Here is a 19,717-nt window from a genome sequence, read left to right on the forward strand (position 1 = left end):
ATGTAACTACTGATTTGTACCAGCGTTAATTTAGCCATGAAATTCAAAACTGATCTTAAAAGTACATACACATAATATAATTTAGTTGGTCAGTTACTAAATTTTCTATAAAAAAAAACAAGATGAATATACTGAAATATTTGTGTTGGCTAAAACCTATTTTAGGCCCATTTTGGACAGCAGCCATCAAATCAGCATATTTACCTTGATATCATAAAATGTCTTTCTTTCACACCTAATGGATTGTCTGTGGTACTGAGTACTGAATTTAGGTTTGTTTTTGTACTTCATAAGAAGTCGTGTTTAGTCAGACGGTGCAGCAGAAGCACTGACCCATGATCACTGTCTCCTTCAGACTTCCAGCTGTTTCCCAGTTCAATTGCATCCTTGGCCGGCTTGTTGTTGGGCATCAGGTTGTCATCAGAGGAGTTGTGGTTGTAGTTTCCACACATGCCACAAACCTAAAGGGTAGAAATGGTCCTTTAGTTTAGATCATGCAGTGTTTCATATCCAACAAAGTCAAGAAAGAAGTCCAGTCAGATGTAAAGAGTCCCAATCTGCTCACTGGAGCCATTTTCAAACAGATCCATACAGATCAATCTGCCGTTTCACAAAGAACATGAGATGAGGGCTCATCAGTTGTGTGAAATCTGAAGAATGTTTGGAAGGATGGTGAGGAAACTGCTGTGAGCCTGAAAAAGGCTGTAGGTTTGAAAAAGGCTGCCCTTCGTGAGACAGGCAAGTCTTACCCTACAGATGATGTGTTGCAATAGTAATCCTGTTCAGATGGCTCAAAATAAAGCTCTTTGTCTGTGGGACATAATAAAGCTCTTTGTCTGAGGGACACAACGAGAAAAACTTTGGCTCTCCCTGTAAATCCTTTTAAAGGAGGGTCTCTGTTCTTTGTGACTTGATTGCTTCATACACAACATCAAACCCGCGAACAAAAAGTTTATCAATCCGTCTTCATCTAACCCCTCCAAAGTGAGAAAGTGCACTACAAACAGCTTTTACAGTAGGAAATCTTTATGGTGTATAACCAAGAAATGTTGTTTTGTGTTTGTACCTTGTCGAAGTATTCTCCAGGAATAGTAATTTCCAAGTGATGGACACCATCGAACTTCACCTGCAGACCGAACTCAGTGTCCAGCAGGTTGTAGACGCCGCTGGTTATGACTTTAGCTCCAACTGAGGTGATGGTGAGGGGAGTCCGCACCCTCCGTCCATTCAGCTACAACAAAGAAAGGAACAACGTGTCGTCATTTGATTGTGTTCTATCTTTCTTACTTTAGAATTCAGCTTCCCGATTTTTCTAAATCGGGATTTTTCTCACTCAAATCCTATGAGAAAAATAATAATAATTCAGTTTCCTAGTCTGAAGGCTGATACACACCAGAACCCTGCGGCCCTTCTGCAGCTCCACCACAGTGTCACGAGGCAGGTAGACGGTGACTGAGCGCACGTATGAGGCCTGTGGCTGACCACGCTCCTCATTCTTGGCTACTATTTTGAAGGGAGTTACATTTGTGTTGTTGCACATCTGAAAGAATCAGACAACACAGTTTTCACTTTTTGATAGATAGCAGGCCAAGGCACAAAAAGATGCATGTTAAAGATGGAGTGAATGTTCACAAACCTGGACCAGAGTGTAGGTGCAGGTACCCATGAAGGTGTGCATCAGCCCATCGAAGGTGTAGTAGTGAGGGTCTCCAGCGACGTGGCACACTCCTTTACCTGAGAGGGGAATGAGACACATGTGGTTGTCGTGTGCACAGCTTAAAGGAACAAAGCAGTCCACTTGTAACTCACTTAAGTACAGTCACAGGTGAGATCACACCTGAATGTTCTGCAGGCTCAAATACTGATACCAGCAGGTTTCTCAATTTTTGTATTTAAGATAAGATAAGCCTAAGATAAGATAAGCCTTTATTGATCTCACAATGGAGAAATTTACTAAGATTTTAAGATTTAGAGATTTTGTCACCCAAGTTACAAGTGATTCATCCGCTGTTTGCACATGGTTGGTATAACTCCTCTTCCTCCTCCTCTTCCTCAACAGGCTGCACAGTGGTGAGTACCCTTGCCTCACAGTGAGAAGGCCCTGGTTCAAATCCAGCCATGGTCTTTCTGTGTGAACTGAACTGAGCAGGACTGGTGACCCCCCAGAGGGACACACCATGTTGCTGACGCCCGGTTCACACAGCAGGATAATCAGGCTGATTTTGTCCCCAATTCTCTCCTACCAACAATCATAAGGATGCTCAAATCATCATAAGATAATCTTATCAAATATTCCTGTGGTGTGTTGGATTGTTTTGGCCCGAGTTCTCCCCGTGTGTGGTGTCCTCCGAGGGGACGACGCTACGAGCCCGTTGACTGTGACGAGTAGCCAATCAGAAAGCCAGGTGATGTAATGGCGCCAGACCGGAAAGCAGGTGGGGAATCCAAATATCAAAACAGTTGTCATGACGAACCAACGCCTCTTCTTTTTAAAACGTGTTTTTTTTGGGGGGGGGACACACACCACAAACGATCACCATTGCATCCTCTTGGTCCACCAGGTTTGTTGACTCTGGAATCACCTTTCGCGAGTGAAATTGACTCCTGTGTAGTGTGTTGATGTTCCCGAGTGGCTGCGCACCACACACGGTACGACCAAAACTGTTCAACCTGTGATTATTTATCGCCGTGTGCGTGGTGTCTTAGGTTTGGGAAATCTGCTGACAATTGTATAATCCTGCCGTGTGAACCGGGCTGAAGTCAAACCTGCCTGGAGGGGATCAGGACGGTTGTTAACACAATTTTTGTTTGAACTCCTCCTCCTTCTGCCAGCTAATCCTCAACCTCTCAGCTGTGATCAGTCATGCCAAAATATAAAATAATCTAAATGCTTGATACATGACGATCATGATCATGTCAGAAGATCATGTCGGGATGAGATGTTGAGGTGACATATGACCTACAGTCATTGTGGCTTTTTCATAGCTTTATCTTTTGTTTTATGAAGTAATGGAGGTGTGGACCCTCCGTCCTCACCTGTGGAGTGACAGTCCAGCACTCCCTCCACCACTTTGCACTCCTGTGCAGGACTGCACTGCCACGGCTCGCAGGTGATGTTGTGATTGCCGGCACATTTACAGCGTTCAGAGCAGTCCGACTCCGTGAACCAAGTGTCTCCAACCTGAACATGCACACAAAAGCAGCAGGTCACTGGTGTTTGCTGGTGACCCTCATTGTCTCTCATTCAGCATTTCATTACTATTCAACACAATGTGGCTGAACTGGCTGAAGGTTGAATCCATGAATGTCATTGTCTTAATAATGAAGGTTTGTCATCTCGTTACCACAAAATGTAGTCAAACTCTTTATTATAGTCTGATTTATCCTCAGCAGTTGTAGAGTCCACGCTTAAATGAACCATTAGGGCTTTTCACCTCTGTGCTTGTTTTGTGTTTGATACTGTGCAAAACGAAAAGCTACTATCAGCATCAGGTTTGTGACTCTGCCTTGAAGCACACTTACCGGCCGGTAGTTCCCATCGTCATCAGTACATCCACACTGGTCCAGAGGCACACATTTGTCTCCGCTCTGGATGAGGCCCTCGTTGCAGAAGCATCCCTCCACACAGGGCTGGTTACAGGGACCGCCGGGTCCTGCAGGGTTCTGACAGCTGGGCTGGGAGCAGGCCGGGCCACACGGGCGGTAATGACTGCCTGAGGGGCACTTCACAGCTGGGAGGAGGGGAGAGGTTGGGCTCAACCGCTGCTTTCAGGCTCCTCAAAAACTACATGTGTCACTAAACTCAAAGGATTTGGTGTCCTTGGTAAGCTTGCACAGTGATGAGCTGAGCAGCAGTCAGACTTACGACAGAAGGTGTTGTTTCTCCATGCGATGTTGACTCCTGCAGCGGCGCACAAGTCAGCGTAGGTCTGGATGGCCTGGCACAGCGCCACCGTCTCACCTCCAGTGGCACACATGTCGTACACGCAGTTTCCAAAGTAAGGCTCCGGAGGTACTACAGCATGGCAGGGCTTAAAGACGCCTGAGGACGAAGCCAGAGGAGAGGAGAACCACATGAAAAGGTGGGATTCATTGACAGTTGGTCATTGGATTTTATTTCCATTTATGTTGAAGGGTCCTTGAAGGGAGCAACACAGTGCATTCCCAAGTTCTGTGTGTGTGTGTGTGTGTGTGTGTGTGTGTGTGTGTGTGTGTGTGTGTGTGTGTGTGTGTGTGTGTGTGTGTGTGAGAGTGTGTGTGTGTGTGTGTGTGTGTGTGTGTGTGTGTGTGTGTGTGTGTGTGTGTGTGTGTGTGTGTGTGTGTGTGTGTGTGTGTGTGAGAGTGTGTGTGTGTGTGTGTGTGTGTGTGTGTGTGTGTGTGTGTGTGTGTGTGTGTGTGTGTGTGTGTGTGTGTGTGTGTGTGTGTGTGTGTGTGTGTGTGTGTGTGTATATCGTTCTGGTGGGGACCATTACCTGAGATTTCACTCACCGCATGAGGTCCAATTTTTCCCAAAACCCAGTCCCCACAGGTACAAGCATTGTAATCAATAGAAAAGGGCCTCCTGATTAGCCGAGTGTGATTTTTTTGATGGACCTCATGCAGTCAAAATTTTCAGAAGTGTGTTTTGGACAGCGTCCCCACTGGTCATTTTGATGTACTACAGTGTGTAAATTTGCACCCGTGGGGTCATTTTCCGGAGTGTGTGTGTGTGTGTGTGTGTGTGTGTGTGTGTGTGTGTGTGTGTGTGTGTGTGTGTTTCATACCAGTGGGATCAGTGATCATTCCACAGCTGGTGGGTTTCTGGGCTTCTTCCTCCACTTTGTCATCACAGTCTTCCTCTCCTCCTCCGTGAGAACAGCTGGAGAGAAAGTGGTGTGTTATTCAAAGCTGTCAAAAGTCCATTTCTACATTTGTCACATATTTTCTCCTGATGACGAGTGTCAGTCAATGCACTTTTTTTATAAAAAGAAAGAAAAGCTTTTGAGTTGTCAGTGTTTGTAGGTTATTATACTGAAGCTAAGAAGAGTTTGACATCTCTGATCCAGGGTACAGATCAGAGGATGGTGTCGATGAGCAGGTGAGCAGTGAGGGACTCACTCTGGCCGGGGGTCAGGAACCTGCCAGCTCTCTCCCAGCTCGTTGGTGTTAGCAGCAGGTGTATTATCTGGTTTCAGGTTGTCGTCTTTGGAGTTTCCATTAAAGTTTCCTGTTGGAGCAGCAAACACTGAGCTCAGTTGGGCAAAAGACTTTCAGGGACGTCTGTGGAGAGGTTTTGTGATTCTCTTGAACTTGAGTGGAAGCAGAAGGAATCACTTCATGTGCTTAATAGCTCATGAGGACATGGAGATGTTATCATTCTTACCACACAGGCCACACAGAAGGCCACTGTAGGACGTCGGCACAGAGACGTCAGCGTGGTGGTTCCCATCAAATCTCACCCTCAGGCCGAAGGTTGTCTCAAGGACAACAAACTTTCCACTGAAGTAGATCTTAACTCCACTGATGTGAGTGACTGGTGGTACGACCGCTGTCCCATTGACCTGCAGAACAACACAGTTTATGACATTTGAGCTGTTTCTCCCCAAACAGCAGGAATAACGCAGAGCTTCAGATTTATAGGTTACAGGTTATACATACCTGAACTTTACGCCCTTTACCCAGAATGAACGTGATGCCGTTCACGTTGACCACCACAGCTCGGACGTAGGAAACCTTCTTATTGCTTCCTCGGTGCTCGTTCTGAGTGTCCACGGTGAAGTAGGGCATGTCCGAGGAGGCGTTGCAGGGTTTGGTGAGCGTGTAGGAGCAGGCCCCCATGTAGTGGTGGGTGTGTTTATCAAAGGTGTTGTAGTGAGGATCACCGCTTGCGGAGCATATTCCACTTCCTGTCCACACAAATATGCAATCAGCTGAACAGTGTCTGAGGTTTCTCAAACCAACAACATTTTGAACCTCAGTCTGTGAAGAACCGTGTTTCCATGTCACTTTATTGTAATCTGACTGAATAGTTTCTGACCCAGAGCTCCCACTGTCCCATTTCCATGAAGATTCTGAAATAGAGTGATCAGGTTCATCTGCATCCCACAATGCTTTGTGACAGGATCACTTGATCCCACATCCAGCTTTAGCAGGAAGTGTTGAAGACCATTTGTTAGCTCATTGTGTTTCTTTGGAAAGTGGAACACTAAGAAACTTCCTCCTTGCTCAGAGTCCTCCAGTCCAGTTCTGACAGCCATATTGATCTCTAAACAGCGTGAAGCATCACGTGGTGACGCTACCTAGCAGACATGCAGTGAGGAGAATCTGACTCAACTATGGACACCTGATCAGAAGCAGTGAGGACATGGACTCTGTGGAGAAACACATGAACCATGAATGTGGTTCTTGCTGGAGGGACCCCCTCAGACCAGGATGGAGTGATAACCCTGTGTACAGGAAGGTTGTGACTGGGATGGTTGGTGTGGATGTGCTCACAGCCTGTGAGTTGAACGTACCGAGAGGTCGACAGTCATATTGTCCGTCATGCAGCTGGCAGCTCTCAGTCGTTGGTTCACAGGTGGTGTTCTGGCACTGGATCACACCTCCACTGAGACACTCACACTTCTGCTCACAACCCTCCAGGTACCAGTCATCACCCGCCTGACAAACACACAGCACCAATCACATGGATGCTCCTTCACTGGTTGCTTGTGTCATACAGCCACCCTGTCACCAGTGGGATGTGGCCGGGGGACCATGAGGTGTGTGTGGGCTGTTGTTTGGGGCTGTTTCCACTCACAGGGTGATAACTTCCACTGTGGTCCACACAGCCGCAGTCCTTCAGCGCCACACATTTGTCATCGCTGAGGATGAAGCCTGGGTCACACTGACATCCCTCCACACACACGTCCTCACATCCTGGTGGTCCCACCACACCCAGACACGTCTCCGGACACGAGCTCACACACAGGGAGTAGGAACTATCGGGAGGACATTTCAGGGCTGCGAGGGGGACAAGAGGAAAAAGGTGAATCAGTGAACTTCTTCTGTTTAACACCTGAGTGCCGTTAGCTGCTGTGCTAGTGTGGGGAAGGACATCTTTAGATAACTGACACCAATTCTAAGAAAAGAAGTCAAAAAAACACATTTGAAGAATTATTTGGGCCAAATCTTTGTCCATAGCTATGCTGGCAATGATGTCATGGTTATGATATGTGCTGGAGCCTTGAACAGGATGGTTCAGGATGGTTCAAGGTACCTCATAAAGTCATGTTAACAACAATCCATCTTCATTTCATTTGACATGTCCTTTCCAGTGTGGAGTTATTCTTGCAGAATATGACATTGCAGAGTAACGTGCAGAGATGTAAAGAGGACCTTGCTGTGCGGGGGACTTACGGCAGAAGTCTGGAGTCCTCCACGGGTGGACTTTGGCTCCGGCGCTCAGGCAGGCGTCCGTGTAGGCCTGCAGCTGGTCGCACAGCACATGCTGCTGGCCGAAGAACTGACACATGTCAAACACACAGCTCTGGAAGAACGGCGTGGGATCCACCACTTTGTGACACTCCCTGAAAGAGCACAGGAAAACCATCCAGGTCACATCCTTCTACTGGAAACGACTGCATGACGTGGCACTTTTTAACACTGGACTTTGTCCAAGTCAACCAATCTTTTTCAAACTCTGCCTGATTTGAATGGTTTGTTGTAAGAAAGGCTTCATGGACAGGGTGTTCTCCAACGGGAGTGTGCAGGAGTAAAACATGTAGTAAATGACCACTGAGGCGTTCACACTCCATCAGACAGCCTTTGTCCAGTGTAATACGGCCCCACCTTACAGATAAACAAGTGCTGACGCGGCTCAGGTCAGCTTGGACCTTTGGACCCAGAGCCAAACAAAGTGATCTGGAAGCCAGCGATTTCAAAGCTCAAACTACACGTGAGTTCTCTCACGTAAAATCAATCAGGCGTCACCTTGCATGTGCAGCCAGCCTGTGATAAGCTTGAATTCATGCTGCTGGAGATGGATCATTGGGCAGACACAGTGATTTAATGAGGGTTTGGATGCAATATTGTTTGAGTTTTCTTTGCAATGTTTGGAAGAAGAGCTGAGCCTCTGCAAGTACAAAGTTTTATATTTTGGAGTTCAGTGGAGGAAATGAAGTCCAATAAGAAGCAGAAAGCAAAATCAAAAGAGAAAGAGAAAAAGACTCAGAGGAGAAGGTTGTGGCTGGTTTAGATGTACGTCATGTCTGGAGCAGGTGAGTTCAGGTCTCACCTGAAGGGTCCAGTCGTGGCAGTAATTTTGCCACATTTGTCCGGTTTCACCACCTCAGCCTCCAGCTTGGGGTCACAGTCGGGGTCAGGCTGAGACCCTTCGGTACACCTGGTCAAACCAACACAAAGATTGTTTCTCAATCAGCTCTGACTGCAAAGTGATTTATTTAATCTACATTGTAGAAACTCCCAAATATCCACACATATAATACTTTTATCACTCAGTCTTTATTCTATAAAAATCAGTGACAAATAGAAGGTTGTCGGTTATTTTGTAAATCTCCAGGTTCTCTCAAAAACAAAGACATTTTCATTCACAGTTTGTAGAAATAAGAAGAACGAATGCACCCATAACTTCAAACTCTCTGTGTAAACTATGTGAGCTCTTTACACATCTATCCATCCATCCACCCTTCCATCCATCCATCCATCCATATTTCCATCCATCCACCCACCCATCCATCCATCCATACATACATCCAATCCATCCTTCCATCCATCCATCCATCCATATTTCCATCCATCCATACATCCTTCAATCCATCCATCCATCCTTCAATCCATCCATCCATCCATCCATCCTTCAATCCATCCATCCATCCATCCAAACATCCTTCAATGCATCCATCCATCCATCCATCCATCCACCCATCCTTCAATCCATCCATCCAAACATCCTTCAATGCATCCATCCATCCATCCATCCATCCATTCATCCATCCATCTGTCCATCCATCCATCCATCCTTCCATCCACCCATCCATCCATCCACCCATCCTTCAATCCATCCATCCAAACATCCTTCAATGCATCCATCCATCCATCCATCCATTCATCCATCCATCCATCCATCCATCCATCCATCCATCCATCCATCCATCCTTCCATCCATCCATCCATCCGTCCGTCCATCCATCCATCCATTCATCCATCCATCCATCCATCCATCCATCCATCCATTCATCCATCCATCCATCCATCCATCCATCCATCCATACATCCATCCATCCATCCATCCATCCATACATCCATCCATCCATCCATCCATCCCTCCACAGATGCCAGAATGCAGATGAAGGTATAGAGACTCACGAGTCGTCTTCGTCCTCTTCTGTCTGCCAGCTGTTCCCAAAGTCGTTGGCGTTTCCCACCACAGAGCCATCTGGTCTGGAGAAGTCGTTCTCTGGTCTCCCATCGTAGTCTCCACACAGGCCGCACATCTGGTCGAAGTACGAGCTGCAGGCACAGACACCAGAAGGATTAGCAGCTTTCAGGAAGACGTCTTAAGAAGATTTACAGGACCAAACACTGATCTTCTAACAAATGTGTGCGACTGTTCAGGAGTAATCAGTGAGCCATACAGGACCATAGCAGGATCCAGAGGATTCATTACAAACAGATGATCTGTAGCATTGCAGCTGTTTTGCACTGATGCTGGGCTCATTTTACACAAACTGCATATTCTCTTATCGATATTAAAATGAGGAGAACCAAGTCATTTTGATGAATATTATAATACAATACACTTTATATTGCTGGTTTTGTCTTCTTGACTCATTCATACACTTCCTTTCAACATGTTCTCACGGTTTTGACTCTTTTACAGTGTTGAGTCAGGAACTGATTTCGGGATATTGATCAAAATTGATCTTGATTGATCTTAAGATGTTTCTCTTGAATCAACCGCCCCATTTTGTTTGAACTTCAGAACAAATACATTATTTCAATAGTTTGTATTGTTCCGAAGTAGCAAAAAAACTTTGGAAATGTTTATAGCACAAAGCCAACAGCTAAAGAAATTCAAAGTGCTTGGTTCATCTGACATAATCAGACACTAGAGCCTCACCTGGGCACTGAGATCTGGGCGTAATGGTTTCCATCCCAGCGGACCCTCAGACCGAAGGAGGTCTGCAGGGTGACAAACTGGCCGGCGATGCTCAGAGACATGAGGGGGGGCAGGGAGTGAGGGAGGGCCACCCGGACACCATTCACCTGTCCCACAGAGACACACAAACAGAGAATATTAAAGTGAGATCATACAAACAATCCTTTCATGTTCAAGTCAAGCTGGACATTGAGAAATGTACATGTTGTGCAGGATTCTGAAAACATGCCACACTTGTCATAATAATAGAAACTACAAACTGGATTATATGCTTTGTACACGTAAGAAAAGACAACATAAGTGGAACAAAAGCATCTTCTCTGACAGAAGTACGTGATTTTGGTTCCCCTTTCCCTCAACAAGTGGCAGATAGTTATGTTTGCTATTGCTCTTTAAAAAATCTGCTCAAATGAAAAGGTTCCAAACATTTTATAACAACAGGGTTCAATTTTACAATTTCAAGGATTTCAGACTAAGTGACAGTGAAATCCTTTGATCCGACCACAGATCAAACAACAAGCGTAGGAAAAGCTGTCGACTTCTGGGATTGTGGTGTTGAAGAGGAAGAAAAGAAGAGGATGAAGTGAGAAGGTGAAGAGAACAAGGCTTTGAGACGTCATTTAAAGACTGAGCAGGATTAGGGCTGATGGTGACGGAGCTCCAGCTGGCCAGCTCTGCACATGTATCAGCTCCCCACTTCTCTTATTGACAGCTTATAAAAGCTTTCTGCTCGTATGGAGATAAAACCTCTTCACGTGCTGCTGGGATTGTTTCCAGTGTTTCTGTGATTACTGACCAGAATTCTCCGGCCCTTCATCAGAGTCACTGTGACTCCATCCACGGTGACGTAGAGCTTCCTCAGGTAGGACACACCTGCTACCCCCCTCTCCTCGTTCTTCCCCTCCACAGAGAACAACGGAGCTGCACAGGAACCAACAAGAGCCCATCAAAACACTGTGTGGAATATGAATATGACGGCTTTCTTTAAGTGTTTCAGTTGGACTTGAAGTGCTTGTTGTGATAAACGTGGACTTTAGACTTTGACAGAAACCTTTACATTGTTTTTTTAAACGCGTCGTTCAAAGTGAATCTACACCGACACAAGATACTTATTATCATTTTGTGTAAAAATGTGTCTGTGTACCTGTCACATCCACTGTGGTTTAACATTGTCTTCTGTTTTTAATTACGACGCCATATGTACGACAATACTTCTCAAGAAACTTGTCGTAGGTTTGTTGATGATAAATCCTATGACTCTATGAATAGATTGACAACCTTTCTTACCTGTGTTATTCTTGCAGTTTCTGGCCAGTGTATATGTGCAGGTTCCCATGAAGGTATAGAACTTGTCATCAAAGGTGGTGTAGTGAGGATCTCCAGAAACCACACAGTCCTGAGACCCTGAGAGAGAAAGAGAGGAACAAGGTGCCTCAACTCCACCAAGCTGCACCACATCCTGCATCCATTTGTCGAGCCTTCAACATTCACTGTTCACCACAAACCCAGCTAAACTGTGTCGTCATCACAGACACTGGACTTGTCAAATACTCCTGAAGACGGTCGACCTGTGCTGTAGTAGAACAGATTAAGTCCAAACTCAGCTAAAGTCCTGATGTTTGTAAGAAGCAGGATTCAAAGTGGAAACCTCCACATTTCATGTTTTTGTGCAGTCGGACATCTGCTGGCATCACTACAGTGCCGCTCTTCAGACTAATGCTACCTTCTTGGGACAAAGACATTCATCTCAGGAAGAAGATCATGGTTTGTATTTCATGCTACCAATAATCCAGTAGCAGCGAGCAAGCTAGCTCGTTGGCACTGTTCTGCTCTTGTAGAAAATGTACCACAAGTTAGGAAGAGCAGATACTTTAAGCTTTTCTTATCATGTCACAAGCCTGATTAAAGGGACTTTGGTTCAAAGACGCCCAGGTTGAGCCTATCTTTGAGAATACATTGGATGCACTGAACATAATTGTATTTGTGATTGGGGAACTGTTGACAATGACTGGAGCTCCAAGGCCTCAAAGTGTCATCTGCTCTTATTGTAGCCTCAGTACAGGGGTCAGAACACAAGCTGATCTGGATCCTACTGTGTACATTTGGTGGACAGAGCTCAGAGACCACCTGTCTGCCGGATAGAGGGAGACTTACCTGAGGGATAGCAGCCCAGATCCCCATCCTGGACTTTACACTCGTGCATTGGGGGGCAATCAAATGCCTTGCAGGTAATGAAGGGAGCATCACATCTGCATTTGAGCTGACAGTCCTCCACATAGAACTCCTCTCCAGGCTGAGACACAAACAACACAGAGACATTGTATTATCTGGTTCAAAGTAGTACACACACACACACACACACACCAAGCCACTGCTGGGTACCTGGTAGTATTGTCCATTGGAGTGTCTGCAGCCACAGGAAGTCTTCTTCACACACTTGCCGGCACTCAGGACGTAGCCAGGATCACACACACAGGCCTCAGAGCATTTCAGACCACTGCAGGAGGGAGGTTTCCCAGAGCAGGTCTCCTGACATGGGTCGGCACAGGGCTGGTAGTGGCTGTTAGGAGGGCATATGGGTCCTGCCAGACAACACCAGGTGGAGTCCATGTTAGAGGTACAACTCTTCAGACAGGGTTTAAAAGAGGTTGAAGGTTTCCTGCTAGCAGAAACCTGAAGGACCAAACATTTCAAGGATGCCCATTTAACTGGTTTCCAGTTCTTGCAAGATTAAAACCCATCACATCCCTTTATCCAATCAATAATCCAACACTCACGGCAAAAGGTCTCATTCCTCCAGGGTCCGATGGTGACCCCTCGGTCCTGACACTCATTCACATAGGCTTCAATGGCTTCACACAGAATGGGCCTGGCTCCATCCAGCTCACAGAGGTCAAAGACACAGTCTTTAAAATAGTCCTGGGGACACACAGTCAGTTTGAGTGACACTTCTTTCTAGTGTGTGTGTGTGTGTGTGTGTGTGTGTGTGTGTGTGTGTGTGTGTGTGTGTGCGTACATTGGGGTTGACTCTGCGGTGACACACAGCAAATGGTCCGTTCTTGTCCAGCAGGAATCCGCAGTGTCCAGAGCTCTCATACTCTTCCTGCTCGTCTGGACTGCACCCCGGGATGGTGGTGTTGGGTTTCTTATTACACCTGTTGGTGCAGAGATCAGCTCAGTGGAGCTCTGAGAAGCTTTCTAACTCTTTTACAAAAACACATTGTTCTAACTGAAGTAATGAATCCTGAAAGTTTATTACATCAACACATCAATAGATTACAGTACTTACTCTGGGTCAGTGTTCCAGCTGTGTCCAAATTCATTGGGGTTGGTCGTCAAGTTTCCATCAGGTTTACGGAAATCATTTTGCCCATTTAAATCATAATCTCCACACAGTCCACAAAGCTGGTTTTGAAAGCTGCCAATTCAAGGACAATAAGTCAGTGTGACTTTATTGGACGTGAGACACAACTTGGTTCAGACCTCCATGTGATGATGGTCTACTACAAACAGATATCTCTGCCTGGGGTAAGAAGGACGTAGTAACACAGTGTGGAGAAAATCCTGTTCAGCTTTCACTCACTCTTTGATGACTTTGATGTCCATATAATGATTGCCATCATAGCGAACAGTCACACCAAAGTTCAGGGTCACAGTGTAGTGCTTTCCTGACTTCAACACAGAAACACCAGGAGCTGGACTCACAGGAAGGTTGACGTTGGTTCCGTTCACCTGAATAAGAAAAGTACATGTGAATCCTATGATGTGGTTACAGAGGAAAAAACATTTCTCTGAGTATAACCTGCACTACTTCATGTCAGGACTCTTCAGCTCGAGTTCTCTGGAGTTTACTACAGCTCGGGATATCTCGTTTGTTTTCAAAGATGGACATTACTAACTTACAGTGCCTTCAATTAGTCTGAAATCCAACAATTCTCTGTCGTGTAGACATTCAGAGGCAACCAGGAAGAAAAACGCTGTTTGCAGGGAAACCTCCTTCAAGGCCTTGAACGTTTCCATGCATGTGACCACTGCATGTCATTATGATAGTTAACAGTGCTCCTGGGTTCTGTGCTCTCTTCCTGATGTCCTTTCATTCCAGCAGATGTGTGGAAGTTAAAGTCCTGTTTATCTGCCTAAGTTATATTGATGATTGTTGCTAATGATCATCATGACTTTTTCTTGCTCTGTTCTGTCCCTCTGTTCTGCATCAGTCTGTTCTGCGGAACCTTTCTCCTGCTGAAAAGACTCTTCCACAGTTCCTCCCCTCATTTCTTACCTGCACAGTGCCGCCTTTGAGAATGGAGATCTTTACTTCATGCACGTACACATGGACCGCTTTTACATAGGAAATGGTGGGTCGATTAAAGCGATTCTCATTGTCTGCATGGACTTCAAAGTAGGGCACAGCTGTTTTATTGCAGGGACCAGACATGATGTAGCTGCAGTTGCCCATGAAGTTGTACTTGCGTCTGTCAAAGGTGGTGTAGTGGGGATCACCAGATGCTATGCAAATGGCTGTATCTGAGAGAAGGACAAGAAGAAACTGTATCACAAGATATGTTGAGATAAATGTGTCTCAGTGACTGGATTGGTTATTTGGTCCCTCCATCCATCCATCCCTCCATCCATCCCTCCATCCATCCATCCATCCCTCCATCCATACCTCCCTCCATCCATCCACAGTTTGTACCTGGACCATGATGTGTGGTACTAACCACCACCTTCCTGTCACCTTCCTGCCACTCAAAACCAAAGCTGAACTAAAATGACTTGAGAAGTTAGAAATACCCTTTGGATAACATCCTGCAACGCCATTGACATCTCTGCATTCTTCTGAGGGGTCACAGGAGTTATCAACACAGTTCAGAGTGTAGTTTCCAGCGCAGCGACACAGCTTGGTGCATCCATCTCCAAGCACAACCTCACCAGGCTGAAACAACATTTAACAGTGTGTCAGAAATCACACTTATTCTGTCTTCAAATCAATATGAATGAGAGCACTGAGAAATAACAGGAGGGACAACTGACCTCATAATAGTTGTTGTGGTCATCAAGACAACCACATTTCTCCAGTGGCACACAGCGACGACCCCTGAAGACAAACCCTGGTTTGCAGAAACAGCCAGTGATACAGGAGCCAGTACAGTTGGTAGAGGGTTCCTGACACGTAGGGATGCAAGCTGGACCACACTCTATATACTCTGCATCAGGAGGACATGGATCTGGACAGGACGGGGAAACAACACATTTCAACTGGAAGAACAAATGATGTGTTTAAAGACAATGCTGAATCAGCAATTTAGAAATGCACTGTATTTAAAATTAAGTTACAAAAACACTTACTGGGGGGCTTGGTTGTTGTGGGTTTAGGAGTGGTGGGTCCAGGACTGGGTTTAGGAGTGGTGGGTCCAGGACTGGGTTTAGGAGTGGTGGGTCCAGGACTGGGTTCAGGAGTGGTGGGTCCAGGACTGGGTTTAGGAGTGGTGGGTCCAGGACTGGGTTTAGGAGTGGTGGGACCAGGACTGGGTTTAGGAGTGGTGGGTCCAGGACTGGGTTCAGGAGTGGTGGGACCAGGACTGGGTTTAGGAGTGGTGGGTCCAGGACTGGGTTCAGGAGTGGTGGGACCAGGACTGGGTTCAGGAGTGGTGGGTCCAGGACTGGGTTTAGGAGTGGTGGGTCCAGGACTGGGTTTAGGAGTGGTGGGTCCAGGACTGGGTTCAGGAGTGGTGGGACCAGGACTGGGTATAGGAGTGGTGGGTCCAGGACTGGGTTTAGGAGTGGTGGGTCCAGGACTGGGTTCAGGAGTGGTGGGTCCAGGACTGGGTTTAGGAGTGGTGGGTCCAGGACTGGGTTTAGGAGTGGTGGGTCCAGGACTGGGTTTAGGAGTGGTGGGTCCAGGACTGGGTTTAGGAGTGGTGGGTCCAGGACTGGGTTCAGGAGTGGTGGGTCCAGGACTGGGTTCAGGAGTGGTGGGTCCAGGACTGGGTTTAGGAGTGGTGGGACCAGGACTGGGTTTAGGAGTGGTGGGTCCAGGACTGGGTTTAGGAGTGGTGGGTCCAGGACTGGGTTTAGGAGTGGTGGGTCCAGGAGTTGGTTCTGTACAAAGAGAGAAAACAACACGTTTGCTGGAAGAAAAAACATTTGTTGTCAGGAAAAGACGAGTGAATCATGAAACTATAAAGGCACTGCATTTAAAATGAAGCTAGAAAAAGATTTATTGGGTGGCTTGGTTGTGGATTTGTTGTGTTTGACCCCCCCCCACCCCGAACTACTTCTGAATCTGGTTCTACAGAAATCCTCCACATCTCAGTCTGGTTGATCAGGTTTTTTCCTGCTTAAAAGACATTCTTTTCCTTTCTACCATTGCTCATGCTTGCTTATTCGGAATTCGTGGTTAAATTTCCGTGAGAAGACTGTTGTTTACCTTGCTACACAAATTGAATAAAATGTGTATTTTTGCTTATGTGTTTTCATATTTTGTATCTACTCGTGTCCTTTAGTAATTGTATTTCCTGTTGTCCTGATTGATGGAGGTGTGGACCCTCCGTCCTCACCTGTGGAGTGACAGTCCAGCACTCCCTCCACCACTTTGCACTCCTGTGCAGGACTGCACTGCCACGGCTCGCAGGTGATGTTGTGATTGCCGGCACATTTACAGCGTTCAGAGCAGTCCGACTCCGTGAACCAAGTGTCTCCAACCTGAACATGCACACAAAAGCAGCAGGTCACTGGTGTTTGCTGGTGACCCTCATTGTCTCTCATTCAGCATTTCATTACTATTCAACACAATGTGGCTGAACTGGCTGAAGGTTGAATCCATGAATGTCATTGTCTTAATAATGAAGGTTTGTCATCTCGTTACCACAAAATGTAGTCAAACTCTTTATTATAGTCTGATTTATCCTCAGCAGTTGTAGAGTCCACGCTTAAATGAACCATTAGGGCTTTTCACCTCTGTGCTTGTTTTGTGTTTGATACTGTGCAAAACTAAAAGCTACTATCAGCATCAGGTTTGTGACTCTGCCTTGAAGCACACTTACCGGCCGGTAGTTCCCATCGTCATCAGTACATCCACACTGGTCCAGAGGCACACATTTGTCTCCGCTCTGGATGAGGCCCTCGTTGCAGAAGCATCCCTCCACACAGGGCTGGTTACAGGGACCGCCGGGTCCTGCAGGGTTCTGACAGCTGGGCTGGGAGCAGGCCGGGCCACACGGGCGGTAATGACTGCCTGAGGGGCACTTCACAGCTGGGAGGAGGGGAGAGGTTGGGCTCAACCGCTGCTTTCAGGCTCCTCAAAAACTACATGTGTCACTAAACTCAAAGGATTTGGTGTCCTTGGTAAGCTTGCACAGTGATGAGCTGAGCAGCAGTCAGACTTACGACAGAAGGTGTTGTTTCTCCATGCGATGTTGACTCCTGCAGCGGCGCACAAGTCGGCGTAGGTCTGGATGGCCTGGCACAGCGCCACCGTCTCACCTCCAGTGGCACACATGTCGTACACGCAGTTTCCAAAGTAAGGCTCCGGAGGTACTACAGCATGGCAGGGCTTAAAGATGCCTGAGGACGAAGCCAGAGGAGAGGAGAACCACATGAAAAGGTGGGATTCATTGACAGTTGGTCATTGGATTTTATTTCCATTTATGTTGAAGGCTCCTTGAGCAACACAGTGCATTCCCAAGTTGTGTGTGTGTGTGTGTGTGTGTGTGTGTGTGTGTGTGTGTGTGTGTGTGTGTGTGTGTGTGTGTGTGTGTGTGTGTGTGTGTGTGTGTGTGTGTGTGTGTGTGTGTATATCAGTTCTTATGGGGACCATAACCTGAGATTTCACTCACCGCATGAGGTCCAATTTTTCCCAAAACCCAGTCCCCACAGGTACAAGCATTGTAATCAATAGAAAAGGGCCTCCTGATTAGCCGAGTGTGATTTTTTTGATGGACCTCATGCAGTCAAAATTTTCAGAAGTGTGTTTTGGACAGCGTCCCCACTGGTCATTTTGATGTACTACAGTGTGTAAATTTGCACCCGTGGGGTCATTTTCCGGAGTGTGTGTGTGTGTGTGTGTGTGTGTGTGTGTGTGTGTATGTGTGTGTGTGTGTGTGTGTGTGTGTGTGTGTGTGTGTGTGTGTGTGTGTGTGTGTGTGTGTGTGTGTGTGTGTGTGTGTGTGTGTGTGTGTGTGTGTGTGTGTGTGTGTGTGTGTGTGTGTGTGTTTCATACCAGTGGGATCAGTGATCATTCCACAGCTGGTGGGTTTCTGGGCTTCTTCCTCCACTTTGTCATCACAGTCTTCCTCTCCTCCTCCGTGAGAACAGCTGGAGAGAAAGTGGTGTGTTATTCAAAGCTGTCAAAAGTCCATTTCTACATTTGTCACATATTTTCTCCTGATGACGAGTGTCAGTCAATGCACTTTTTTTATAAAAAGAAAGAAAAGCTGTTGAGTTGTCAGTGTTTGTAGGTTATTATACTGAAGCTAAGAAGAGTTTGACATCTCTGATCCAGGGTACAGATCAGAGGGTGGTGTCGATGAGCAGGTGAGCAGTGAGGGACTCACTCTGGCCGGGGGTCAGGAACCTGCCAGCTCTCTCCCAGCTCGTTGGTGTTAGCAGCAGGTGTATTATCTGGTTTCAGGTTGTCGTCTTTGGAGTTTCCATTAAAGTTTCCTGTTGGAGCAGCAAACACTGAGATCAGTTGGGCAAAAGACTTTCAGGGACGTCTGTGGAGAGGTTTTGTGATTCTCTTGAACTTGAGTGGAAGCAGAAGGAATCACTTCATGTGCTTAATAGCTCATGAGGACATGGAGATGTTATCATTCTTACCACACAGGCCACACAGAAGGCCACTGTAGGACGTCGGCACAGAGACGTCAGCGTGGTGGTTCCCATCAAATCTCACCCTCAGGCCGAAGGTTGTCTCAAGGACAACAAACTTTCCACTGAAGTAGATCTTAACTCCACTGATGTGAGTGACTGGTGGTACGACCGCTGTCCCATTGACCTGCAGAACAACACAGTTTATGACATTTGAGCTGTTTCTCCCCAAACAGCAGGAATAACGCAGAGCTTCAGATTTATAGGTTACAGGTTATACATACCTGAACTTTACGCCCTTTACCCAGAATGAACGTGATGCCGTTCACGTTGACCACCACAGCTCGGACGTAGGAAACCTTCTTATTGCTTCCTCGGTGCTCGTTCTGAGTGTCCACGGTGAAGTAGGGCATGTCCGAGGAGGCGTTGCAGGGTTTGGTGAGTGTGTAGGAGCAGGCCCCCATGTAGTGGTGGGTGTGTTTATCAAAGGTGTTGTAGTGAGGATCACCGCTTGCGGAGCATATTCCACTTCCTGTCCACACAAATATGCAATCAGCTGAACAGTGTCTGAGGTTTCTCAAACCAACAACATTTTGAACCTCAGTCTGTGAAGAACCGTGTTTCCATGTCACTTTATTGTAAACTGACTGAATAGTTTCTGACCCAGAGCTCCCACTGTCCCATTTCCATGAAGATTCTGAAATAGAGTGATCAGGTTCATCTGCATCCCACAATGCTTTGTGACAGGATCACTTGATCCCACATCCAGCT

At 46.6% G+C, this 19,717-nt stretch overlaps 1 protein-coding gene across 1 annotated transcript in view; it reads right to left on the reverse strand.

Moving 5' to 3' along the window:
* The window catches only part of zanl (zonadhesin, like), a gene marked incomplete at both ends in the record, with an annotated part of 81,781 nt that overhangs the window by 9,909 nt on the left and 52,155 nt on the right, over window positions 1-19,717 (reverse strand). Inside the window, 28 exons of the mRNA XM_080521862.1 lie at window positions 334-461; window positions 1,067-1,231; window positions 1,394-1,540; window positions 1,637-1,734; window positions 3,037-3,181; window positions 3,523-3,731; window positions 3,866-4,042; window positions 4,764-4,858; window positions 5,098-5,206; window positions 5,363-5,540; window positions 5,638-5,885; window positions 6,495-6,639; window positions 6,779-6,981; window positions 7,378-7,547; window positions 8,255-8,362; window positions 9,346-9,489; window positions 10,100-10,245; window positions 10,935-11,059; window positions 11,426-11,542; window positions 12,293-12,431; window positions 12,521-12,720; window positions 12,916-13,057; window positions 13,155-13,293; window positions 13,428-13,556; window positions 13,722-13,870; window positions 14,418-14,662; window positions 14,930-15,071; window positions 15,170-15,363. Coding sequence (XP_080377988.1) covers window positions 334-461; window positions 1,067-1,231; window positions 1,394-1,540; window positions 1,637-1,734; window positions 3,037-3,181; window positions 3,523-3,731; window positions 3,866-4,042; window positions 4,764-4,858; window positions 5,098-5,206; window positions 5,363-5,540; window positions 5,638-5,885; window positions 6,495-6,639; window positions 6,779-6,981; window positions 7,378-7,547; window positions 8,255-8,362; window positions 9,346-9,489; window positions 10,100-10,245; window positions 10,935-11,059; window positions 11,426-11,542; window positions 12,293-12,431; window positions 12,521-12,720; window positions 12,916-13,057; window positions 13,155-13,293; window positions 13,428-13,556; window positions 13,722-13,870; window positions 14,418-14,662; window positions 14,930-15,071; window positions 15,170-15,363 — 4,336 coding nt within the window. The remainder of the gene's footprint in view (window positions 1-333; window positions 462-1,066; window positions 1,232-1,393; window positions 1,541-1,636; window positions 1,735-3,036; window positions 3,182-3,522; window positions 3,732-3,865; window positions 4,043-4,763; window positions 4,859-5,097; window positions 5,207-5,362; window positions 5,541-5,637; window positions 5,886-6,494; window positions 6,640-6,778; window positions 6,982-7,377; window positions 7,548-8,254; window positions 8,363-9,345; window positions 9,490-10,099; window positions 10,246-10,934; window positions 11,060-11,425; window positions 11,543-12,292; window positions 12,432-12,520; window positions 12,721-12,915; window positions 13,058-13,154; window positions 13,294-13,427; window positions 13,557-13,721; window positions 13,871-14,417; window positions 14,663-14,929; window positions 15,072-15,169; window positions 15,364-19,717) is intronic.

This window comes from Blennius ocellaris (assembly GCF_963422515.1).
Source record: "Blennius ocellaris genome assembly, contig: SCAFFOLD_74, whole genome shotgun sequence".
NCBI classification, from domain to species: domain Eukaryota; kingdom Metazoa; phylum Chordata; class Actinopteri; order Blenniiformes; family Blenniidae; genus Blennius; species Blennius ocellaris.